Raw genomic sequence first — 26,613 nt, forward strand, 5'->3', positions numbered from 1 at the left:
TAAGCTATAGTTTTATTTTCCACCAACCACCACCTCAAGGGGCTCAAAGAACAAGAAGCGGGAAAGGGAGGGGGCGCCTCCTTTTATATGTGGGGAGGGGGGTAAAATAAGGGCAGACAAGGCAATTGGATGTGGAATGGACAAATTCAACTTTGCTACATCCCCTCATATACACACACCAAGTGATTTTCTTTCGGAATCCAAGGACACGGGAAGGGGTGTTGAGAGAGAAAACTCAGGAAAGGTAATTAAATAATAATATCACTCACATGTGACCCCCTCCCCCTGGACACGCCCCTGGCAGGGGCAAGGCCTGGACCCACATCTCAAAATCCACTTTCTTCCCCCAGCACCCTTAAATATCCAAGTGTTCTCTGCAAAGCACTCTGCTGACTGTTTAAACTGTTAATTCAACCTAAAATATAACTCCAAAATGTCAAGTTGTCCTTTAGACGACGATCTATCATAAAAACCGCCCGTCTTCCTTAAAAAACAAAAAAACAAATCGCAAGTCAGGGTATCTGAATATTAAATGGTGTAGATGAGGGAATGATGAATGATACCCAGAGTACTTAATTTTCTACATACAATAATTAACAGTGTGTTTTGACTTTAAAAAATACATTTCTTGTCCTTTTCGTTTAGGTAATCGCATACTTATTGGTCCATTCCTTTGCTATTTTGTTGTATCTGTGGGGGGGGAGAGAAAGATTTGGTCAATAAACACAGACAACAGACGGACACAAAAAAATCTGCCTATTTTGTTTTTAAGTCAGGGCGGGCGGGGCAATTTGCGTTTCCGTTTATCCTTTGTTTGTTTTAAACACGCATACGAGAGGCGCTACCGCAATAACTCTGCCACTCAACCACACCACTTCGTGTGAGGCAGCGACCTTTAACACCACCCGCCGTACGATCCAGCCAAGACACTCCGTTAGCGGTTTGGTTGGGAGCTGGTCGAGTCAATTCCGAGACGAAAATAAATTCGTTCACATGAAGTTGTTTGCTCGAGTTTGTCTGGCATCATTGTCAGCAGGGAATAGCAAGAGTCCAATAGATAGACGGGGGTGGGGGGTCGTGCCTCTTTTGGGTCTCTATAATAAAGATAAAATGTACAAAATATCTACAAAAATAGCTTAAAAATCCGGCCTTGCTCCTAACTTCCCCCCCCCCTCATCTATTTCAATATTTTTCATCCTCAAGAAGCAATTTTGAATTGGCAATACCGGCTATTTACCTTTTTTTGGGGCAATGGAATAGTGCAGCACTTCAAAAAAATATATATATATTTTTTTTTTTATCCGGTAAGCCCTTAAAACATACCACTACATCAGCTGGTGTACTCACCTTTCTTTGTCATTTTTGTAGATATGCGCTATATCTGGTACTAAAGGGTCGTCCGGGTTGGGATCACAAAGCAACGAACATATGGACAATAAAACTGAAAAGAGAAAATGCAACGTCCGGTTAGATGAGGAGCGCGGCGGGGAGAGGGATTCAAGTTAAAACGTCGACAGCTGCGCAGTCTGGCGAGAGAAGTCGAGCCAACACTCCGACGACGCCGAGAGCCTGGTTTTGAGATCAGGATTCGCAGACCTCCAGCAACAAGTCACTAAAAATCACGCTGCGAAACAGCTTACACAATTAGAGCCACATGTTTGCTTTTAGAAAGTGAAAATCTGTTTACCTTTCGATACTGTTAGCGCCGGAGACCACTGAGACCGCAGGATGTCCAAACAGATACTGCCGTTGCAGCTTATATTTGGGTGATAGATCTTTGTATTGAACGACACCTGTGAAAAGAAATCAAGTCGAATGGACGCTCCAAATCAATTTCGGTGCAGAACCACAAGAGAATGTTATTTTGAAAACTCTGTGGGAAGACAGATAATCCCTCCTGACACTTTGCAGTGATAAGTGTTACCTTGTTGGGATGAAACAGAGCGGATTATTTTCCCCACATCTTTGTTCTTGCTGTGCTACTCTGATTGTTTACTGCTAATTAGTCGACATAAAGAAGCACGACGCACCACTGAAACAAAAACCTTTATTGTTCACGACATGGTAAACAAAAATCAACAATATATTTAACCAATCTGGGACTGTCACAATACCACAACCGCCATTAAAGTGTGGATTACATTATAAATTGTTAAATATTGGGATGGTATTGACGAGTGGAATGTTTACAAACATGATTGAAATTAAGTTTTCTGAAAGCATCTCCCAGCATCCATTATGTGGCAGTAAAATGCAAGAACATATTTATTGTTTTTGCCCCCCCCCCCCCCCTGTTAGCCTGTTAATGTTTCACGTGCATGTCATGACAAGGAAGACAGAGCTTCATTGTTAGACCTCATACGTTAACTCTGTAAAGCTGCTTTCACACATGCACTGCAGCCCTGACATGATCCGGACATTACCCGGAGGAGCTGTATGTGTGAACGCAAGTGTCCGAATCATTCGGACTGGACATTACGCCGACTTTACCCAGCCAGCACACTCGTACAAAGTCTGCGTTATGTCCGATTGACCGGTATCTGAACAGAGCAGGTGATTGTCTGGAGCATTCACAGCGAGCGAGTGGGCGTGTCGAGGACGTCTTCACGCACCAGTTATTCACCTCTATGCAAATCTATGCAAATCTATCGTGTGACGGTGACGCAGTGCATTGCACGTAGTGTGGTGTGCTGTGTGACGGTTAAAGATTGTTCTTCTCTATGCGCACAGAGCACAGCTGCTTCACACTCCTTCCTGCTTTCCCTTTATATTCCTTCCCACTTTTTAGCCACATCCGCATCCTGGGTGTGCTAAAACTCTGCAGTGTCACTGCGCCACCTCCTGCCTCCTGCGCGCTCCACCCAGGCTCCGCCCCCTCGTCTAAAACAAATGGAGTACTTCCAGTAAACGCGTCTGACATGGACAATCTCCCCGGTTGTGAGCTACATGTGTGAAATGGTAATTCTGGCCAATGTCTGGACCTATTATCCATAGTACATGTATGAAAGCAAGCAGTAAAAAAATAAAAATAAATGTCCTACGCCGCACGGGGACAATGTGCCACGTAATCTAAACTAATGCAATCCACACAACGCTTGGAGGAACCAAGCCGGGTCTCACCTTGGGGGGCTTGAAGGGATAGTCGGTGGGGAAGTGGATCGTGAGAAAGAAGACTCCTCCTTGGTATGGACTGTCACCCTAACATGGACAAGACAAAAAGGTTTTAAAAATGTTAAAAAATAAATAAAATATAAAAAAATGGAAAAACTGATGCGATACTAAATGTAACCCGTACATCAACATAAGATACAACAAATAAAATGTTCCGATTGCTTCTAAATCGTAAAGGTAAGCGTGTACTGGCTTTGGAAGATTCGAGATACACTTGAGAATTCAAAAACCGCCAAAGACCTCAAATTTAAAAGACTTGTTCCTGTTTTCCATTTCTTAGACCACGCTTGAAAGAAACAAAGAGCAGGACCTTTGGAACGACATGTCGGGAGAGATTAGGCGATCCAGCGCGCCGTCTTCTTTTAAAACATTTAAATCAAATTATTTTAGGTTAACCTTATATCAGGAAGCGCAATAACTTGTGGTTATACTGTGTCGGTTGCCATGTTCTCTTTGTCTTTATCAAGTTCAAGTCTCTTATGCTGGCCTACAGAGTGATTGTTGGGAATGCTCCCACCTACTTAAATGCTCTTGTAAAAGAACATGTTGCCCCCCCCGGGATGCTGCGCTCGTCAAATGAGCGTCGCCTGGCTCTGCCGGCCGTACAGCCACGGCGATCCAGGCTATTCTCATTTGTAGTTCCACGTTGGTGGAACGAGCTGCCAAAAATGACCAGAGCGGGGACCTCCCTCTCTGTCTTTAAGAAGCACTCGAAGACCCAGCTCTTCAGTGAGTACCTCCTGTCCTAACTTACAATTACTTAGCACTACCTTGCAGTATTTATTGTTACACTAATGCCTCTGTCGCAATGTAGATTGAATGTTATTCTCCCCTGTAAGTCGCTTTGGATAAAAGTGTCTGCTAAATGTAAATGTAATGTTGTAGTGTTGTATGTAGTGTTTATCTGCTTGTTACATGTATTTATTGTAACAGCCTGATGGCGCAGCACTTTAAAAGGGTGCAATATAAATAAATTATTTTATATCATCATTATTATTATTAATCATAACAGTGAAATGTGCATACTTACTGGACCTAGAATGGTTGCCTGCCAAAGGAACACTAGAAAAAAGGGAAAGAGACAATGTATGTGTACATTATACAAGCCACCAACTTTCTTTCCATAACTCTTCATGCTTCCTTTGGAGAGGTGTCATCACAGAGCCACCAGCCACTGCTTTTCTGTTCTTTCTTTCTTTTATGGTGACATGGTTGTAATTGGAAATGGAACAAGGCATTTGGGGGGAAACAGAGGATTTCTGCTCTGGCGCCAGACATTACTCCAAGCCAAAATTCCACCTCTGACGTCTCTTGTGGGCAAAGAAATATCTCAAAGGGGTTAAAATAAAAAAGTTAATTTGTTAGACAATGTGCCATTTTGTTGTACACTCGCTGGAACATGTGCCATCACAACTTCTTGCCAAAAAAACAAAAAAAACAACAACATCAATATCTTAACTTCATGATATAATTCCCAGCGAAAGGTAATAAAAGGTGCTTACTGTCATCCCCCAGTGGTCCAGCGGAGCACTGAGTTGGAGGGTCTCTCTGCAGGTCTGCATACTCCTACGTACACAAGACACACAAAAACAAGCGCACTTGAAGACATACCCCTCAATATCGATTTGAGCGCGCTTTGGACTCTAAATCTGAAAATGGTTGACTCTGTTTCGTTTTATAGAGCAAGGGAAGTTAAACGGATGGCACCGTGTACAAGTGGGTTCTATTTGGAACCCAGAGACTTTTGGGAGCCGCTCATATTGAGAGTGTAAACTAAACGGGACACTATTTTTTAAAAAGTTGGGTGTTTTTTAACTCCTTTAAGACACGTTTTAACTACGCGAGGCCGGCTTTTGGACAACTTGTCTCTCAGGCGTTCAGCCTACTACTGAACCAGAGTGTTTGATGACATCAGGAATGGATTTAACCCAAATATCCCTTACGTGAAGGAAATAATCGCAGATTTCGGGAGGGTTTGGGTCGTTCCGGGATTGGCAGTGTTCACACGAATGTTGCGTTGGTTCGGAAGCAGGTCTTTTGTATTGGAACGTTGGCCAACTGAACCAAATACAGTTCATTTCGAGTTGCTCACGGAGAAACTATCACTGGACGACACAACGATTTGAACTGTATCACCAAAGATGCTCTGACACGGGATTCAAACGCGCAAAGGGCGGATATCCAACCAAATAACAAAGAACAGTGACTCATTTGAACAAAAACGGCGACCTATCCAGCATCCGGTTACGTGAGCACCAAACAGAAAGCGTCACGGTCGAGCGGCTTGCTGCTACGCAGCTTGACGTTCCAACTAAATCGCGACAACCAAAACAATATCCAGGCGACATCTTGTCCGCGCCGGGACGACATCGAGCCTCGTGTCGTGACGCCGATTGACGTGGCACCCAAGGGGAGCCGAGTTAAGTTACTGTGACGATTGTACGTTTGACTCGAATCCAGCTGGACCCGGGAACGGGGGCGCGGTGCCGCGAAAGTTTTGGGCTCTCGCAACCGAAACTCCCCGATTCATCGAGCGATTGCGGGCGGGCGGACGGACGGGACCGCGCGGGCTGCCGCTAGCAAACAGCGGGGTTCTTCTAGTCAGGCACTCACCTTCTGTATTCTTTTCATCGCCATGATTGACGGGACAGGGACGGCGCCGACCTCTCTAGCGCGTCGAGGAGCCAATGGTCCGGGAGGAAGCGACGACGTGCGGGGCTTTTGTTTCTCCTTTGCTTCCGCGATAATTTTTTCGTCCCCCCCCCCCAGTGGCTACTTCGGAAAGAGAGGAGGGGGGCGGCGCGTAACGGGAAGACCGGAAGAACTTGAACGGAAGAACGGAAACAAACAAACAAACAAAAAAAATAAATAAAATGGAAATAAATCGGAGCTTCTCGTTTCGAGTCTTCAGTTCCTTCGTCTTCGGCTCGGCCCGCGGTCACTTCTCTTGTTATTCTGACGTCAAACACAGCACATTTCTATTCCGTCCTCCGTCCATACGTCGTTGTCCAGTTTTTGTTGGGGTTTTTTTTTGTTGTTGTTGTTTTTGTGCTTTGTTCCCCCGAATAGGGTGACGCTTCGACGTCGACGCATCGACTCCTGTTTCGCACTGAGGCGCACGGCGACGGCCAGGCCTTTTACAACTGGCGTGGAATGACGGTCACCTGATTGTGACGTCAGCCGTCCCCTTACGTCACTGGCCACCGAAACCAGTAGTGACTTGTTTCTGTTTCCCCCCCCCCCCCCCCTCTCTCTAAGTTTCGGCGCTGCCCTGCGAAGCCAGCAGGCCTCGGTGTTGCTACTCGGGGATCGAGGGGTCTGGAAAAACGGAGAGTTGTAAAAGACCGAGCCGTCGTCCCAGCCTCGCGGTAAAGCGGCTGGCTGCTATTATACGTAGCACACCGGCAGGCGTCGCTGCGCTCCCCGCTTCCCAACCCCCTGGAACGCTAGCCGCGCTAACGGCTAACAAAAAGTCGCGCAATGTGACGTCATTGTGCCCCCCCCCCCCAAGCAGAATATTATTTATCAAATGTCGACTATTCGGGTGGTTAATAAATATTGTGCGGGTGTATCAATTGAAGGTTCAGCCAGTATCGTTCGCAAGCGTGTTTCGTGAGCGCTTAAAATCGTGACGCCAAAATTAACGCGCCACGCTCACATCGGGTGGTCATGATGATGATGATGTGGTTTGACAACAGAGACAGGCAGATGATAGAAACAGCAACCTAACCCTGTTTTACGTTTCATTGAAAAGTAGGAATTAAAGCGACACACGGCAACGCTCACATGTGGTAAAGGGCCATGGGAAATGAGAGTAATAATAAAATAATCATAATAAACACGGCTGTAGGCAGCAATGCGTGGCTCCAGGGTAGTCGGCCCTTCGTATAAGTTAAATGGTGCTTTGTCTCTTCATTCCAGTGTGTTTCGTGGCTGCAGAAGTGATTTTGTTCCGGCCTGGTTAGTGTAATTCTATGATCGATTCAAGAGGTTTATTGGTCACATACATATACATACTTTTTCATACATATATGCAGTGAGATGTCAATGCAACGCACCCCGTGATTAAGACTTAGGGTGGTGTTTGCAGCTGGGGGTGGGTTTCCTACGCCGTGACTGACGGCGGTTAAAATTCTGAAGTGGGGCTGATCACAATTATTTCACTATTATGAATCCATCTTGTAAATAAACTGCAAAGTACCTTAGCAATAATTATTTATCTTGTCTATAAATTTAACTCAAATGTACAATTCTTTGAATCAAAATAGGACTTTGTTCACATGCTATCACGTGATCTGTGTACTGTGTCAAGTTGCACATCCGCGGGAAGGATTTCTTCGTTGCACCGTCCATCTGTGTGTGGCGCCACCTTGGTGAGGTTACAATTGTTGATCACGAACCTCTTCCACAATATTGAGCTGCCGATCTGGATGAAACTTGAACGACGCCATGTGGGAACTGCCTCGAATACAAATCGTATTCATTTTGTCTGTTGGTTCGTCGGATCCATGACATCCATCAATGTCAGTTACATCTTCACTACATCAATCACTAGACTGTAATGCTATCGTATGTCCTGTGCGCGCAGTCATTTGCGCATGCGTGCACGCTGCATCGATGATAATAAAAACAACAATTTCTTAATCAGAATTATTGGATCTGGATCAAACATGGACAACAGCATGTCGGGACTTTGCGGAATACATATTTATTCATCTTGTCTGTGTGTGTTGGATCCATGACATCCATACACCACTGACGTCAGTTTGTCATTAACAGAAACAATAGGACTAGACCCCTATAAATAGAAACAAAATGGCAATACTAAATAAACCTACAACATTTTAGTGTGTGTGTGTGTGTGTGTGTGTGTGTGTGTGGGGGGGGGTGGGGGGTGGGGTTGTAAGTGGTGAAATAAATACAATAATTTGCAACCAGTAGGCTACTGCAAAGCCAAACCAATACAAGGTGTATCATAATGCCAATGTAATAACCACTTTGTGTGATATAAACATCATGATGTGATGTGTAGACCCAAAGAGTAAGTAAATAACGTAATTTTTCTGAAAACAAAGCATTGTTTTATTTAGGGTAATTTCTTTTGTCAGAGTATGAATTGTTGATACAGAGGTATATTGCCAAATCTTTCTAGTTTTTTGTTCATTTTTAGGATTGTTGCACATTTCCAAATGATTACTATTTTTATTTTATTCTAATTATTTTATCCATTGTTTCGATGTGTGCTTCTGTAAACACCACAATTTCCCTCTGGTGATGAATCAATTATCCATCTATCTAAATGAATTATACAGGTAACTTTATCTTTCCAATAGCTACATCTAGTTGGTTCTGCAGTTACTGAAAGTAAATCTTCTTCATACATTTTTTTATGAAGGATAGGCAATCATATATCATATCGTTGTTTGATCCTTGTGATGTAGATATCGTCACGCTGAAACATGAGTGCCTTCCCCAAACTTTTGTCCGACGGTAATTACGGAATCAAGTAGGATAACATTGTGTCCTGTTAAAAATTCCTTTCACTAGAACTATGGGGCCTTGCCTTAACTATGAAGAAAAGTCATTATGCCTCGGCAACCAACCATTACAGTTGTCATTTCGAATTCTGATTCTATATAAAATGATTTCTCTGTTGTTCTGGGAATATTTAAGAATAAAAAAGTCTTTCTTTTCCACTGTGGAATACAGGTAAACCAGGTGAGACTTAAAGCCTCATCTTAACCATCATAATAGTTACCTTCTTCCTCCTCATACTCTTTTGAGATTGGTTTGGTCTTTTCTGATAGTCTGTAAGACCTACGGCTTGCCTTGGAGATTGTTCTTTCCTATCCCAGGTTTACGATTGGACCTTCAATCTATTAACCAAACAAATAGAAAGGAAGAAATATATAACAAAAAATGTACCCACAAGCTTTGAAAAGGCACTGCTCTGGAACTGACACAAAACTCACGTGTGCCTTCCATCTCCCTCTGCAACATGTTCACCAAGAAAGCATTCTGCAGCCTCCTCGTGGTGGGGGTCTGGTGTTTTGGATTCTGGCTGACATGAAGCATTTTTGAAGAGTAAAGAGCTGCAAGGTTTCAATGTCAGTAGTTGAACTTAATATCCAAAAATGTACATTAAACAAGCCATTTCCTACCTCTCTACGGAGCTTATCCTGGCTTTTACTTTGCAAAGCAGAGGTTCTGATGGCCAAGAGGAAAATCAGAGTAGCTTTCTGCCTTCAGATTCTAGTTTTGGCTCCAACTTAGTTGTTTTTTTCTTTTCCCAAAAGCTATAGCCCTAGTTTTCAGGGCTGCTCCCCGCCTGGTTATCTGCCTAGTTTGGGGTGTATTTTAGTCTGAAGGCTACAACAAAATAACTATTGCAATTTCCAAGTCTCAGGTGCCCACCTAAATAAGTAATATTGGTGGATTTTACCTCTTAGCGGTAGTTATGGAATTGCCCAAATTTAGACATCTGTCCGTCTTGGTCCTTGAAAACGTATTGTATTTAGAATTTGGCACCGTGCTCCGGCGGGTTATCTCCCAAATAGGAGCCTTTCTGTGTGGAGTTTGCATGTTCTCCCCGTGCTCACATGGGGTTTCCTCCACCTCACGTCAGTAAGGACCCCCCTCAAAAACATGCACACATCGTCGTCTGACCAGCGATGGACACTTATCACCTGGTCCCCGGGCGCGTCCACGTATGCTGCCCACTGCTCCTGGCTGTGCCCCCAGAGGAAGGACAAGCCAGGATGGGTTAAATGAAGAGGAACCATTTCACCTGCCACCATCCAAAGCGTGTGCGTGTGTGTGTGCAAGCATGTGTTGTAGTGTGGTGTGTTGCGTGACGAATAAAGACAGTTTCTTCTTATCTCCTTCTTCTTAATTGATACTCTTAAATTCTGAAGACTGTGACCTGGAGAACCGGTCGTGTTTGGAGCCCCCTGGCGGGAACACCTGCGCTTTGGCAGTTGTGACGCCGACGAAGGTAGCGTAACAACCCCACTACAGCTTACAGGAAAACCGTCCTTCCTTGGGAATAAAATTCATGGACGCACGGGCACGGATCGTCCCCCCCCCCCAGCCCGCCCGCCCCGCGGCGAGACAGGTGCGAGAGCCGCTGCGGGGTTATAGACGTGTCGACACAGGGGGATGCGCCCCATTCCCTGGACGTTGTTCCGTTTCAAAACAGATAACAGTTTGATATTATGAAACGTTCACCTCGGAATACGACTCCGGCCGCCACGGCCTCGCGGTGTCCACGCAATAGAGCAACGCTCGGGAATATATGACGTCCGACTTACTTGCACACGCACACGTTTCACCTCCGCCGTGCTCGTTTTCGCGACAGCCGCGTAGCGCGCAAACAATCTGCCGCAAATGAACGCGGGGGGGGTTACGACAGTCGTAAAGTGTCGCAAAGCGTAGGCGGCTGTGTGTATCGATCAGCCGCCCACACTGACCCGAATCCTGCCACTCTCCCCCCCCACACACACACACACACCCCGCTGGGATGGATTAGATCGCGGCCGTGGATCGTGGTCGTCGCCGTTTTTTTTCCCCACCCCCCCCTTTCTTAGCGACCGGACCTCGGACTCGATGACGGCGGCGGCGATCGCCGACGGGACGCCGCTTCCTAGTCGCCGACGCGGAGTCGCCGTGCCCAGTGTTTACGTCTCTCGGAGCGGCGGAGGGGGATGTGGCCAGGATGTATTTATACCGCCGTGCGAGATATGACGACCATTGAATCAGCGCTTCTCCGGGAGCCGCACGAAGACTGCTCGGCCCCCCGCGACGCGACCATCTCACCAATAACAATAATGTGAATCGATCAAGTTTCGATTGAGACTTTTTTTTTTTTTTCTTTCTTTTGTTGGACTACTTCGTTTTTGTTTTTATTTTTATTTTTATTTTCCGTCAAGTGATGATGGAGTCATCCTTAGCCCTGGGCAGACTGGAATTAACCTCCAGCCCCGCCACCGTGGGGATCCACCTCGGCCAGCGGCTCTCCGTGGGCCCCGCCGGGAGGGAGAAGAACGGCCAACCGCCCCCGGGGCCCCAGGTGCCGTCTCACCTGAACGGGTGCGTCCCGCTGTCACATCAGGTGGCGGGTCACAAATATGGGGTGGATAAAGTAGGTGAGTAAACAGGGAAGGAGACTTTAAACTGTATGACTTGGTTTTTCTTTTTTTTTTTTTTACAAATTCCACACTCATAATGATCGTTCACACCCTGATATGTCACAGTTTTCCGTGCACCTGTGAATATATTCATATTCTTACCGGTGATGGAAGAACTCCTTTTACCTTTACTTCAGGAAAAGTACATACCCCCATACAAAATGAGTCTACTGACTGGTGAAAGAGCCTATAATATGGTATAAACCCTTTTTAAATATATAAATACACATTTTGGTAAAATACTACTACTACTACTACTAATAATAATAATAAAATAGTATGTATGTAATAGTAAGTGTCACACCTATGTTAGAAATGTAGTTGAGTATAAAAATTAGATATTTGCTTGGAGATGCAGTGGAGTAAAAGTGGAAAGGCTCTGAAACTGGATATAGCAAGTATATCTGGAGTATATAAGTGTGCTTCAGTATAGTGAGTACGTGTATGCCACTGACTCTTCCTCACCACTTTGAATTCATCCATGCAGTTATTATTTCAAAAACAAATACACCTAAATGAATCAATTTTTGGTGGCTTGTCCTAAGTCCAGCATACAAATATGCATGATTGTAGCCGGCCAATCATTTACCCAGAGCACATGACACTATCAAAGACATTATTGTGTGTTATCAGGCGAGGCCGTTGCATTGGTTGTCAGTGATAAATCCATTTCTGCCCCCAAAGATCCCCTTTCCTGAGCCGTGGCTGGTCAATCAGTTACACCGGCCTGTTCATGTTTTCCCCACAAGCACTCTGTGGTGCAGAGGTGGAGTTGCTCCAATGCCAATTTGGGCTCTCTGTTGCCAAACCTGTCCACTCACAAAAGACTTAATAGCCAAGAGAATCATGTTTCATTTGTGCTTGAATGATGCAGATGATGATACTGTGGTTTCATGTGGTGACCAAACTAGATCTGTGCGTTGAACATCAAACATGTTTCAATCAGCAATGTCACTTGATCAGAGCTTGGTCACCACAATAATGGGATTGTTATTTGACGTCAGGACCAAGAGGAATATCAACAGGAATGTGGTTTGTGGTGATAGACGGGGTTGATGCTGGGCAATGGAAATATATTTTGTATTTGAGAGGAGGACTAAAAGTAATTTGCGTTCATCTTTTTTTTATTTTTTTTTTATCTTAACCGGGAAGTCTTGATGAGCAGCGGTTTTCTTTTGCCTCCGTGTCCCATGGTCGTGGGGTGGGGGGCAGTAATAACAAAAGATGATTTACCAGACTTTGGCATTCCGACAAGTTGGTGGGGACACCAAAGTCATTTAGACCCTGTTTTGCATCTGGCTTATTGTTTGCTCTGCAATGTCCTCCCACTAACTACTCTTCAACAAAGTGCAACTGTCAGACATGACTCGAGTGAGCAAGGACATCACATAATTTACATTTAAGTGTTTCGCTTTTTTAAAAAGGGAAACACTTCGCTTTTTAAAAAAGTTAATAGAAAATCTTGCATAGGCACACAGAAAAAAGCCTTAAATACTTCAGTTTGAATCATGTAAAGATAAAATTAAAATAAAAAAAACCTGATGAGCAGGTTGCTGAACAGGTATTAGCCCCGCCCAACCCCACCCTCACCTGTAGCCCTCTTTCTCTATTTTGACTAAATTCTGGTCACTCTTCCAGAATTTCCTGAATTGTTGCTGTCGACACAAAAGGGACACCATGCATTTCACTGGGGCCTAAATGACTGTGTCCGAGACCTATTATAGCACATATTAATAAATGTACAGAACAGATTGCCATATTAGTGTTATCCGAGTTACTAATATTCACTATTACTTAAGAAACTCATAAGGTGCTGTTCTGTTTGTGCACCATGGCCATCAAATTATGACTATTGGCTGAATGACGTACGAGCATCTAGAAACAAATCTTTCTGCTGATTCAAATAAGGGAATGGATGATGGGAAAAGTTATTTGAATGTCAAGCATTGAATGTAAAACGATATATGGTGTCAACAGAAAAAAAAAAAAGGGACACCGATGGCTGAAGTATAATAAAAGGGAAACTTGGAATAAAAATACCACATTCGATGCTTTCCTCCTGATAATAGTACTGTAGGCCAATCTAAAGGCGATCACATCCAAAGTGCTGCTCAACTGTGTGCTGACGACTGTGCACTCCAGATGATTCCTGTCACAAGAATTCCCGGTCCGGTACAAAAATGTGCAGACGTTTCACAGAAAAAATCTTGCAAGAGCGGAAGATAAAGAATGCAGAACCCGCCCGATAACCTATCTATCCCGCTCGTCCTCCATGACCCCGCCGTGTTGCGGCCGCCTCATTACATCTCCATGTTCCAAACAGGGCGCCGGTGCTCCGCTTGGGTAGAGGCATATATACACAGTACAGTCAGTGCCACCATTTCAAGGACTGAATTTGAACCTATTTCATATAATAAGCACGTAACTCGTGTCTTTAACTGCCAGTCCCATGCAGCGAACAAAAGTGCATTGTCATATATCAAAACCAATTGGGGAAGAACAGACTTGTGCTGTGCGAAAGTTTGTACTGGATTGGCCAAGTCGCCAACCGCTGAGGACTCATCTATTTTAGGCCTTAATGGCAACATTTTGTTAGGTTTGTCACAAAATTTGGACGGTGACAGATGACACCAAACAAGGTCACGGCCAACTAAAGCCAGCGTCTCAGTTCAGTGGCATTTCTAATGGCCACCGCCGCAGTAATTCGAATATTCAAATACCTGAAAGGATCTGGTTATTATGATTATGACATACTACGCCTTTTAAATATATTTTCTTAAGGTTTGCCCAATCAGATTCCGGCAAAACAGAACAGACAGATCTCAAGTGGCTTTTTGTGTGTGCGCGCCTATCTCTCTGCACCGTCTTGTACTTGTTCTTCCACAATCGGCAGTGGTAATCTGTCCAGCGTGGTTCTGTCAGTCGCCCCCCCTTCTCCTCACCATTCCTGGATTGTGCGCTTCCCGACGCCGATCGCCATCATCGGCCGGACGGCAGAGCGATCCTCGCCTTTCCCCAGTTGGGTTTTGAATTTCCAGGCAGCAGGTTTCAGCTCATCCTGGCACTCCCACTTCTGTGAGACCTTGAGATGGGGTAACAGAAGGAGGAATCCCCCTTCCAGGACGGCCAGGCTGCAATTGATGCGGAGTGGGCCACACACATTTAGCGTTACAAGAAGCGTTCGGTCATATTTTAATATAATATGACATAATATGCAGACAATGTTCCATCTGTACGAGTGTACAGCTGTTTCGTTCACCCAAAGTTGCAACACGTTTCCCCTCTGAACCACAGGGCCGGAGCGTCCCTCGGACTCTCCCACAAGAACACAACACGGCCTCTCTGTTCCGGCCCAAAAGGCACGCAACAAGCGCTTCCTATTGTAACACGACTCGGGCCTTTTGGTCCGTGGACAATATAGCACGGTCAACACTTTGAGAACATCACATGAAAACCGGGGTAATTTTGTGCGTGTGTAAAATCAGCAATGTTCTCATGCACCGCAACCAGAGGCTCTGTCGTAGCAGGAGAAGGCCCTGTCCCCCGTATTGTATCTACGAGATGGCCAGCGCCCGGGTCGCAGGGTGACATAGTTAATCGTTAACACATCATAAATGTCACATATTTTCTAGCCCATCCCAGTTTGAGGGCAAAGTCCTTTCTCTCCAAGAGGAGAGCTATAATACTCTCTCTCGCTCTCCCTCTCTCTCTTGGCCCCTGTCCACTTTCTTACAAGTCTCTTCTTCTGTCTCTCAAGTGTTTTGTTTTTGTTTTTTTAAGAAGGAAAATCATCCATCAATCACACCCATTTAAATGGGGCCCATCTTTCTATCTGGGCCATCAAATGTAAAAACAAACAAAAAATAACAATATAAGGCAAGTAGCTATAGCTGCAATCCCATAAATGCACATATCTGGATATACATAGGCATATTCCTTCAACCTATTCCATTTTATTTCAATTTATTTTTTATTGTATTTTATTCTATATATTTTTTATCTTATTCTATAAGTATTCCACTTACTGTATTACGTTTAAGGAGTCAGTTAGTCGGTCTATTAGAAAGGAATTTTCTACTTTTTATTTTATTTTATTTTTGTACTTTTTCCTAGGACTTATTGTGTGCTATCACCGGGTGCGTTGCATTACATTTCACTGCATATATGTATGGAAGTATGTATATGTATGTGACAAATAAAAATCTTGAATCTTGAATCTTGAATCTTGAAACCCCAGTTAGGGAAGCCCTGCTGAAGAAGACAATAACAGGCTCTTTGATGATTATGTATGTGTTAGTGTTGCTCTTCATACCATGTCATAGTTGGCTCAACCTGTTGATGTTAATGCTAGTGTGTGTGATCCACTATGGAGGTTATTAAGACTGATCAGTGTTTCTCAAAAAGAAAAAAAAGAAGGAAAAAAAAAACAAAAAAACCCACAATAGTTTGTACATATTTTGATTTTTTTCTATGTTTTGGTTGCAGGTATCTTACAGCACCCAGATGGCACCGTCCTCAAACAGCTTCAGCCTCCTCCAAGAGGTCCACGAGAGATGCAGTTTTACAGCAAGGTAATGTAGACACACCCAAACTGTTCTATTTACATACACATATATTATGGAAACAATACTAATGATGCAGAGGTTTATGCAAAGGGAGAGGGGAACATTTTTATATATATATATATATATATATATATATATATATATATATATATAAACAAAAAACATGTGCAGACACATGATGTGTTACTACACATTCCTTCACAGACAAGATGATGTCATCTGTGAACCCTGACGCCACGGCTTCACTCATGTTTGGTTTAGGGCTTAGCAGAGCTGTCGGCCTCAGCACCTCTCGCATTTTACAACAGTTTGTCACAGCATTGTGTCTGACTCGGTCCCTCTCTGTCCAGCAACCATCACAAAGGCCAACTACAGTATGTGCTGCATGTCTGCGGTGCGTGCCCATGAACCTCTACATACCTATGTTCCTAAAAGAGCAATTCATTGTCATGCAAATTATGATGTAAGGGTTTTGACGAAAATACAGTTATTGACATTGATCGGGACATAAAAGTTTGGGTAGCCCCCATCCAACTGATGGAAATACATCTTCACTTTCTTTAGGCATTTGGATTGAAACGTACGGTTGCGGTAAAAAAAAAAAAGAAAAGAAAATGGTCATGGGTAGCTCAAATCACTCAATTATGTAATAAGTGCAGCAACTCTACATAAGCCAAACAAGTAGAACACAACAGGACTGGACCAAAATCTGCACCATTACACATGTAGATGCAGAATGAAACGAGTAGTGATTGAAAATGGGGGGAAAAAAAGTTTGATATCGTTTACGATCCATCCACATTTTTCCGTTGTGCATGTGTGTGTATTCCAGGTGTATGCAGAGGACTGCTACGATCCATGTCTGCTAGAGCTCCAGGATCATCTCCCCAAATACTATGGCACCTGTTCCTCTCCTGACAACCCCAGTGGTAATGTGTGTGTGTGTGTGTGTGTGTGTGTGTGTGTGTGTGTGTGTGTGTGTGTGTGTGTGTGTGTGTGTGTGTGTGTGTGTGTGTGTGTGTGTGTGTGTGTGTGTGTGTGTGTGTGTGTGTCGAAACCAATGTGGCAGTTCCTTAAACTGCAGTTTGGTTATGATCAAGCCTCAGTGTGACTGAAAGTCAGTGGAATAAGAAAGCGTCTCTATGTGACGTAGGTCATGTTCTCACTCTCCCCCCCCCCCATCTCCCTCCCGCTGAGGCAGACCTTTACATGAAGCTGGAGGACGTGACGCGTCGCTTCGTCAAGCCGTGCATCATGGACGTCAAGCTGGGCCAGCGGAGCTACGACCCCTTCGCCTCCCAGGAGAAGCGGGAACAGCAGATCAGAAAATACCCGCTGATGGAGGAGATCGGCTTCCTGGTCCTGGGCATGAGGGTGAGCAGGCGCGTCTTGTTATTTATCATTGTCTTAAGGGTGAGGGAGATGATTTCAAAACCTTCCTCAAAACCCCGAAGGAGTCGCTGTGCTTCGCTTTCCGCTCTCCATTATTGTCTCTGGCAAGAGGTGTCGGTGAGAATCGGCTTCGGTTTTTCCCCATCAGTTGCCATGGTCACCCCGCTTGAGACATTCAATTACCGACCACATCCCCATTGTCTGTTTGGAGGGGGAAGCTTTAAAGAGCTTTCCCATAGGGGCTTCCTTGACATTTGATTGGATGGAGGATGGCGTAGCGTTTATCGAGGTGGTGTAAAATTGACTTGAAATCTTCACTTTGCCCGGTATCGATGGGAGCCAGGAATTACAATACAGTCCCTGTGAAGTTGTTTTTGGTGAACGTTCTGTACCGTAAAGCCAGGATGTCAGCAGACCTTTCATAACATGTGTGGCACAACCGAACACACATTTCGCAACAAGTGTGGAATTTGAATTTAGTCTACAGCTCAGTCAATATTTAACCCACGTCATGTTGATCCACGTGAAAACCACGTTTGTTCGCATAGTTAAAACAAGGGGACTTAGCCGAGTGTACACAAAAACACATTAGATCACCCTTATTTCCCAAACTTGCACATACATTAATTAATAATAATAATATTTTAGTTATTATTATTATTATCATTTACCCTCTGTCAGCCCCCCCCCCCAGTCCGTATTGTGACATCATAGCATTGTGATGATGGTATGACATCAGGACACAGGCAGGTTAGATGGTCATACAGAGACACACGCAGCCAATCAGATCACGTCTCAGAACCAGACCCTCGAGGAAACACAATCTCTGAGTCTATTCCAGTGGTTGGTGTATGCGTGCAGTGTAGGAGCTATGACAACGTATTAACAGGTTATTGACATCTGCATAGACCCTGATCCTTAATCTGCATGTACTGTTCCAGGGTTTCACACCGCATTCATTAAGGATACCAAAAGTGAGCTGCTGTCTCCGGGTACTTATTGGAAGAGTGTGTAGCTCGCTGTGTAGTCATGTACAGCTACACGTGGTGAGGGCAGAAGAGTCGGCGTGTTTCTGTCGTATTGTGATGAAATAAAGACGTTGGGCCTCAGGCAAGAGATGTCACGAGAACAGATTTATTCTTTCCTCCCTTTTTCGTCATAACACATGCAAAAGTGTTTACCACCCCCTGGTAAAAGATTGGTGTGGCAGACTAAAACCCACATAAGAAAACAGTCCCATTGCTGAAAGTCGATGAATCCTTCGGCAAACAGAATTACCAATACAAAAGCTAATAACGTTAAGGTTATTTTACTTTAATCTTAGGAATTATTATTCTACTTAGTCATTTTTGTGGATCTAACTTTTCAGACAATTCTGCTGCATGAGACCGTCAGATCTTAAACGCGTCACATTTTGTCTTCAACGGCGAATCGGAAAGAAAAGGAACGCACGCAAAAGGATATGAGACGGTGAAGCCGAAGGGAGTCAGAAAGAGTCTGACGGGGGGGGGGGGGGGGCTGGCGGGCGGGGGTCTGAGCGCGGCGCTCTGAGAAGACAGGAAATGGGAGGACACTTATCTCAGCGAGAAGAACAGACAAATGTCAACACATCAAAGAGGAGGCTGCTATCGCGTCCCATCGCCTTCCCCCTGCAGAGATTTGGACTTGTCTCGCACGTTCATCAGTCTGCCGCCAAAAAAAACAAGATGGTTCTCCGTTCATGGCATGCAAACTGAGTTTAACTGTCTATAATGATATTTTTGTCATTGTTGATGGTCGAATGATCAATTATTCGGTTGGCGCCGGCAGCATCAGAGTGCCAAGTGGCTCAGACGTTCCTGTTAAATTGGTAAAACGTCCTCACGGGTCCCCAAACCCAATTGGACCCGAGAACGCTGTCCCGACATCCCATTGGAACCGGATCCCAGTGGATTCTTGCCATCGTGGACGTCTAATCGAATACTCAAATATTCAGACCCATCCCTATCTTGTGTTTTTTTTTTTCCTAGAGCTGCCACGATCACTACATTTTAGTTGGAAGATGAATTATACAAATAATTCCGAGTAACAATTTGATTCTTTGTTTTTTTTGTTAATCTCATGCCACTATAATAGTGCAGTAACACACATACACCTAAGGAAGAAAAGCCACAAATATACTGGAACATACAAATTGCGGTAGACAGTTAATTTGCCTCAAACCAAAAAATGAAGGCGTTCGTAACCTTGGCTCAAGAGTCCCATGAAATTTGGATGGAAACATATGACTGGAGAATCTAATGTTTTTTTCAAAATGAAAATCATGACAAAATGGTTATCTAAAATATTTTCCACCAGGCGATTACGTGATAATCATGACAGCTCTATTTGAGACGCGTTCGGTGATTTTACTCATGTCTGTCCTTTTGCACCCTACTCTGCGTCCATGACCGTGACGTAAATGGTTCATGTATAAAACATGTATTGTAGCTTGCACGCCGGGGCGACCTCCATCCAGAATGCCAGGGATGGAATCAGGTCCAACATCCAGAAAGCCGCTTCCGCAAAGACGCGTCAGCGAGGGTCAGAATTGTACCGCTTCCGTATTGTTCCACGGAAGGTGTTTCCCCGTGCATATGGTATGTAATATGAGCGTTCCCTTTACGATGCATTAAGGCAACAGGGGAACGTCCCGCTGCGCTCCCACCCTTTGTACAAAGCGCCACGCCTAATGGTGTTTGTCTGGTGTTAATACTCTGTGTAAATGACTGGATAGCGGCTGATAGAATGCTGGTTTCATGACCTTACGTCGACTCCCTGTGTTAACACGCGGTTTACCTGAGTGCCGGGCCGTTGGCGGTTTACCTGAGTGCTGGGGCCGTTGGTCTTTTACTAGTCTCTAAACAAGCCTGGAGGACTAAATGGCTCAAGGTCATGGTTTTTATCGGTTTTATCTCTATAGCCGTTGGACTTTGGTGACAAAATCAGGTCCTACTGTTTTGCTCACAGTTCAGTCGCAGGTAATTGTTATAGAGGCCACTTAATTCCGATATCAGTGCTTGCCTTGCCTCACTCGTCCTAACCATCCATGGGGGCCCCGCTCCGCCCCAGCCCTTCCAGGACTTTAAGGATCTGCTGCGAACGTCCTGGTGCCAGATACCACAGGACACCTTCAGAGGTCCTGTGGAGTCCATGCCTCCACGGGTCAGAGCTGTTTTGGCGCCACGAGGGGCGAGCTACACAATATCAGTGTACATCGGTGTACAGTGTCATCGGTGTACGTTACAATGAGCAATCTGCACTTTAGTTTTTGTCTTTTTATGTCCCGCCATCTCGTTTCTAACATTATCCGGATTCAATTTGGGACCCCCCAGTGCATTTATTTCATGAGCAAAAAGTCCCCCAAATTGTCTCGGTCGGAGCCGCCTCATGTCCGTCGGTGATTCAGCGTTCTATTACTCCATTCATGAATATTTATAATGGCCAGAAGTCAGTTGCCTTTGTCAGTCAAGCATTTATTTTGTGAGAAAATTGCAACTGCGCTATGACTTTAATGGTTTTAATGTCCTCTGGCCCTTTGTGTCTGCTTCAGTGTCTGTTACACACTCTCAATCAGCGAATCCAAATGGGTTCTGCATGGCATCTACGCTCATTCAGATGGATACCACTCAATGTGAAAAAGTAATGTTTTATCACTGAACTTTTAAACCGCGGTTCCAGTTCCGCTCATCGGCTCGAGAAGTGAGCCCAGCGGGTTCCTCAGGCGGGTTTTTGTCCAGCGGCAAACCGGCGCGCCTTTGGCACCGGAACTAGAAACGAACGCAAGCGAGGAGTGGAACCGCCGTCGAGGTGAGAGGATTTATCCGAATCGCGGAACGGAAGACCCCGATCGCCCCTCCGGCCCGGCAGCTCGTGGCGTGACGGAGTGAAAGCACAGGAGCGAAGCGCTGTCTCTTCCCCCGTGCGTCTCTTCTGTGTCCGCCCCCGAGCGTGGAAAACATGCGCTTATCTCCCCTGGCGTGTTTGTTTACGGAGGCTTAGCTCATTTGCGGTAATGATGTTGGTGATGGAGAGCGGATAGGGTGGGGAATTGAGGAAATGATTAGACAAACAGAAGCACCGCCTGTAATTTACCCTTGATGACTGGTGGGATATTGATTGCTGTGAAAGGAGTACGTCGCCTGTTACGTTGGCTTCGAGTGACCTCGCAGGCCGACGCGGCCCTTTTTTTTGGGGGGGGGGGGGGATTTGAGTTTCACCGGGATGTGTCCCAGCAAAAAAAAAAAAAAAAGAGACAGTGTTTGGTTCAGCGCTCGGATGTTAAAAGGTAACGTGTCAAAAGGCAGAGAAAGGAGACGTGTCGGCTGCTTAAGCTTGAGAGAACTTTAACTCAAGAAAGAACGTTGGAGGAGGACGAGCATGTTGTCCGGTGTATAAACATTTATAAAGCGTGTATAAGTTGTGCTGTGGCGTTTTTTCCGGATCGCATGAGTTGCGCCCCAGTCAGTCACGGACATTAATATTCATTTTATTATTTTGTTTTAGGTTTATAAGGTGTGCAGTAACAGTTTTGAAACCTACGACCAGCACTACGGGAGGGGCCTGGTGAAGGACACTGTCAAAGACGGTACGTGTGTGTGTGTGTGTGTGTGTGTGTGTGTGTGTGTGTGTGTGTGTGTGTGTGTGCGTGTGCGTGTGTGAGAGCCTGTGTGTGTGAGCCTGTGTGTGAGCCTGTGTGTGTGTGTGTGTGTGTGTGTGTGTGAGTGTGAGAGTGAAATAACAAACAAAATATCTTGTACTATTCCAGACAATTACCAGCCCACTTACTCATGCTTAACTTGACAGGGTTTTTGTTTTTTTAATCACTAGATGTTATTTTCTTTCCAAGCTTTTTGTTGAAGATATAGAATAAAAAATAATGAGCGCTCAAAGTTGGTCGTGACTCAGCCGTCCCTTTGACAGGTCGTTTCTAGACTTATATAAGACCCGTTTGTCAAGTCAGGCTCGTCCGATCCACTCTAGTCATTTTCCTGTTTTGAAACGGGTAAGCGAACACGTCAGTGCACTCCTACGTCAGCCTTTCAGTGAGACTTCACCTCCATGTCCCTCCGCTGCCTCCTTCAGGCCTGTCCAAATTCTTCCACAATGGCGCCGGGCTGCGGCGGGACGCGGTGTCCGCCAGCATCCGCCGGGTGCGCCACATCCTCCGCTGGTTCGAGTCCCAGCGCCAGTTCACCTTCTACGCCAGCTCCCTCCTCTTTGTCTACGAGGGCCTCCCCTCGTCTTCCTCCACCGCCCCCTTCTCCGCCTCCTGCTCTTCCTCTCCCGGCGGCACGGAGAAAGCCTCTGCTGCGACGACCGTAGCGACGGCGGCGGAAGACGCGCGGGGCAAAGGCGGGGCGGAGGAGGCGGAGGTGGTGGAGTACAACAACAACAACATCCAGGTGGGGGCACCGTGGAGCTACAGTCTGGCGGAGGAGTACGCCAACCAGACCAAGGACGCACAGCTGCACTACCGCACCAAGGGGTGTCTCCTCCCGCCGGCCATCATCGCCGAGCGCCAGGCCAACGGGAACGGGAGGCGGACGGAGGAGACGGGCGTGGGCAGGAACGGAGCGGCCGTGGAGCAGGGGGACGGGGACGGGGACGGGGACGGGGACGTGGAGGTCAGGATGATCGACTTTGCCCACGTGTTCCAAAGCGACAGCCCCGACCACGGCTACATCTACGGCCTGAAGCACCTGCTCAGCGTCCTGGAGCAGATCTCCCATGACTCCCGCTAGGATCCCCCCCCTTCACCTTCCAGCTGCTGCTCTAATACTGTAAACAAACAAACAAACAAACAAACAAACAAACAAACACACACACACACACACACACACACACACACACACACACACACACACACACACACACACACACACACACACACACACACACACACACACACACACTCCCTCAGCCTCCTTTTTCCTGTAGTTTCCGTATTGTTTCAAACCCCCCTGCGGAGTAAACGTCAAAATTCAAGAAGTGGAAAAAGCAAATGAACCGTCGACACTTCAGTTCCATCATCATCATCATCATCATCATCATCGAAAATCATCTCACCCCTGAGTTTGATGTTCTTCCCGTTGAGCGCGTGTCTGTCTTGTGAGTGAAATATGTTTACGCTTTGTACACGGTTTGCGCACACACGCACGCCGAGGTGAGAAGAGCCAGTACGTTCCTTTTCTCCGAGACCCAGCGTTCTATGGACTGTGACTGCATCGTGTGCGCTGTGGGCACCGTAGCTGCACCATCGTATACGTGAAGGCATTGCGACCGACGGCCAGTGGGGCGGAGCTTCCGCCGGCGTAACTTTGCATTAGTCTAGTTTGTTTGCCGTTCATTCTCCATTCCTTTTTTTTTTTTTTTTTTCCCCCCCCCTCCCCCAGTCGGATAGATAAAATGAATCTCATGCTTAAAAGGGTTTTAATTAGGGGAGCGGTGGTGGAATGGAAAGAAAATGTATCCGATTAATAGTTTTATTTCCAAGTGTTTTTGGTTCAGATTCTCAACGGTTCCGCCGGCAGTATGGGGGGGGGGATAAAATAAAATAAAAAATTCATTAAAGGGTAGGTTTTGCTGTTTTTCAAACCCGTGCCTTTTTAAAGGTCGTTAATAACCGTCCATGGCACAACCTCGCCGAGCCCTTCACTGTTAAGAAACTTACCACTCTGCTGCATCTTTTTCGCCGTCTGTACGTCTACAGTGCGACTACAATGCAAGGTTGTTGTTTTTTTTTTTTTCAAAATGGAGACTTAAAGTTAATGTTTGTTATGGGCTTTGCCCCACTGGATTGTGTTGAAGCACAGCGACAGGCAGAGTGGTACGCTTCTCAATAGTAAAAGCGCAGAGCGAGGTTGCGCTGTAAGCAGTTACAAATGATGGGAACTCAACATCTTTAAAAAGGCCTGGCTTGCAAAATGGCAACGCTCTCCTTTTAAAAGCGGAAGTCGCCGTTGGGGATCTGAACGGTCAAGGGAACGTCCAGTTGTGAAGTGGGTCGTTGTTTCTGCTCTTTTTTTTATTTTTTTATTTTAAAGCTGATATATTTTTGATTTAAGTTGGTTCTGATTCAGTACTTGTTTCTTAAAAAGAAAAAAAACAAAAAAAAAACTACATTTTTCTAACTCAGGTAAAATTTTACTGTAATCAAAAATATCTAATATTAATATTGTCATTACTACTAACAACTGTCTAACAAGGTGATTCTGGTTCGATCTGGTTGCTTACAGAGCTTAACTACATTTTCTATGTACAATACTCAACTTTGTGCTTTGTTTTGATGCCCTAATCTTGTACATTTTTACCCTCGCTGGAATTTTGCGTTAACCTCAAGTTAGCAGCGATTCTACGGAATGTCACATGGTATTTTAAAGTGGCTGTTTAAGTGTTGTTTCTTTTTTTTCTTTTTTTTTTTTTTTTTTTACAAATCGTCTCCCCCTCTCAGAAAACCCGACAACAGCTTCGGTCCCCCTGCGCTTTGAAACGGGGTTTCCCTGCCTCGGTTTGATATCCGCCTCGGTGGCTGTTGAAAACATTTAAAAAACCTCGTTGCCTCTTTTATTATTTATTTTTATTTTTTTTTATCACGGTGGTCAGATTGTTAAGGAGCATCTCAAAAGAAGGAAAAACCAATCTGTCCTGAAGCCGGGGAATATGAGACCAAATGAAACCTGCGTCGTGCGTGCGTCATACGTGCATTACAGTGAAACAAAAGGGAATTGAATTGAAGCATTTCAAAAGCAGTTCATTAAAAGCCTGTCATGCGAGACATTAAGTAAAAAGGATTTTTAATTCATATTTTTCCAAAATGTAAATGAACCAATATAATTAATCAATTATTATGTATTTGTTTTCATGTTTTCGCCTGACAGGAGCGATGTTAATGGATAAATAAGACGGTGTGCTCAGCCGACGTGACATTGTTTGATGTGACTGGACGTCATAAGGATTGTAAAAGCGACGATTGTGATTTGCTGCTTTGACGGGGAACGCTTTGGAGCAGGGCGGCGAAACCTCTGGCCGGCGGGCATGCGGCGGACCTCCAGTCTTTCAGCACACGGCCCGCTGGCTGGGTCCCAAGATTTTTAACTCGTATTGCAGAAGGATGCACACGGACCAGTTGAAATACTGTTTATGATGATGATTTGACAGTTAATGCAATTATCGAAATCTTCAAGGTCGATGTGTGTCAGAGCATTTGGAATTTGGAGGCATTTGGCGTTTTGCACTTCCCTGTTTAAAAACCATTGAACCTTTAAGGTCCTTGAGTTGTAACTGCCGGGTCTTCCCAGTATCCTACCCTGCCTGTATTGTACCGATTGATTATATCCTAAGATTTGTCTGTACTTGTGTTTTCAACTCTCCGCAACCACATACCATGGTTATGATTTTAGCGTATACTGTAATATGTTTATCGGGCGTATGTAGCTTGTTTTATATATATATATATATATATATATATATATATATATATATATATATATATATATAGACAAAAGGAATATTATGAAATCTTTGCAAGTTAAACATTAATTACATTCTTTGCCAACCCTATTTAAACTAATCTGAACCAAAAAAAAAAAAAAGTTTTTTTTTTTTTTTTTTTTTGCTTCTGAAGTCCTTGTTAATAACCTTTTTTTTTATGACTTTCATCTACATATAATGTAGCTACATATTGGAATCATCGAGAGGAAGCGTTTTGAAATGTTTACAAGAGTTAGGAAATTATTCCTGTCCTCTTTTTATTTGATTTGTTTTCCATCACTGCCTTATTTCTGTTGATGTCGTCTTGATGTTGTCCTTCATGAATATCGAGTTCTAATCATTTTGGCAGCTTAAATACATGTAATCTGCTCCAAATCTGCCATATTTCTCACTGTAACTGGCTCCATTGTTGCTTCTTGGCTGCAACCATATCCTGCATTATTATTCGAATAATAATAATAATAATAATAATAATAATAATACAGGGCATTTTGGAATGAACTGGTCTACCCATTAAACGATTGATCAAATTGCAGACACGGGTGAAACAGCTGGTAGCACCTGTTCTTTCTACCATTTTGTAGGTGATTATAAGACGAGCAATTATAAGAAGATCCCGTTTTGTTTCTGTGTGTGTAAGATTTGCCATTGGCGTATTTTTGTTCAGCCCAAATCTAAGACTCTCCTTAAAAGCGTTCGGACAGATGATTTGGGGCGAGATATCTGAGACATTTGACTGCAAAAGAAGAAAAAAAAAAAAAGTGCTGCGCTATCTGCTATCTTGACCA

General features: G+C 44.7%; 2 protein-coding genes across 2 annotated transcripts; one reads left to right on the forward strand and one right to left on the reverse strand.

Moving 5' to 3' along the window:
- Positions 1-6,315, reverse strand: ube2d1b (ubiquitin-conjugating enzyme E2D 1b). The gene is made up of 7 exons (XM_080021467.1): positions 5,785-6,315; positions 4,674-4,737; positions 4,202-4,233; positions 3,121-3,198; positions 1,688-1,793; positions 1,348-1,441; positions 1-690 (listed from the first exon to the last, which is right to left on the reverse strand). Exons 1-7 carry the CDS (start codon positions 5,806-5,808, stop codon positions 642-644), a joined length of 447 nt encoding a protein of 148 aa, XP_079877593.1. The 5' UTR covers positions 5,809-6,315; the 3' UTR covers positions 1-641.
- A 4,786-nt stretch (positions 6,316-11,101) lies between these two features.
- On the forward strand, positions 11,102-23,076 carry ipmkb (inositol polyphosphate multikinase b; the record flags this gene model as incomplete). Its single annotated transcript, XM_080021206.1, has 6 exons — positions 11,102-11,315; positions 15,843-15,928; positions 16,755-16,851; positions 17,124-17,296; positions 21,839-21,920; positions 22,418-23,076. The coding sequence occupies 6 exons, from the start codon at positions 11,102-11,104 to the stop codon at positions 23,074-23,076; spliced, it is 1,311 nt and encodes a 436-aa protein (XP_079877332.1).
- Positions 23,077-26,613: the final 3,537 nt, after the last annotated feature.

Source organism: Zeus faber (assembly GCF_960531495.2).
Source record: "Zeus faber genome assembly, chromosome: 20".
Taxonomy (NCBI): Eukaryota; Metazoa; Chordata; class Actinopteri; order Zeiformes; family Zeidae; genus Zeus; species Zeus faber.

Coding starts and splice junctions, on each gene's coding strand:
- ube2d1b (XM_080021467.1), bottom strand. CDS start 5,808: ATGGCGATGAAAAGAATACAGAAG. Junction 4,234..4,673: donor TGGACCACTGGGGGATGACA/GTAAGCACCTTT, acceptor CCTTTTTTCTAG/TGTTCCTTTGGCAGGCAACC. Junction 1,794..3,120: donor ATCCCTTCAAGCCCCCCAAG/GTGAGACCCGGC, acceptor TTCTTTTCACAG/GTGTCGTTCAATACAAAGAT.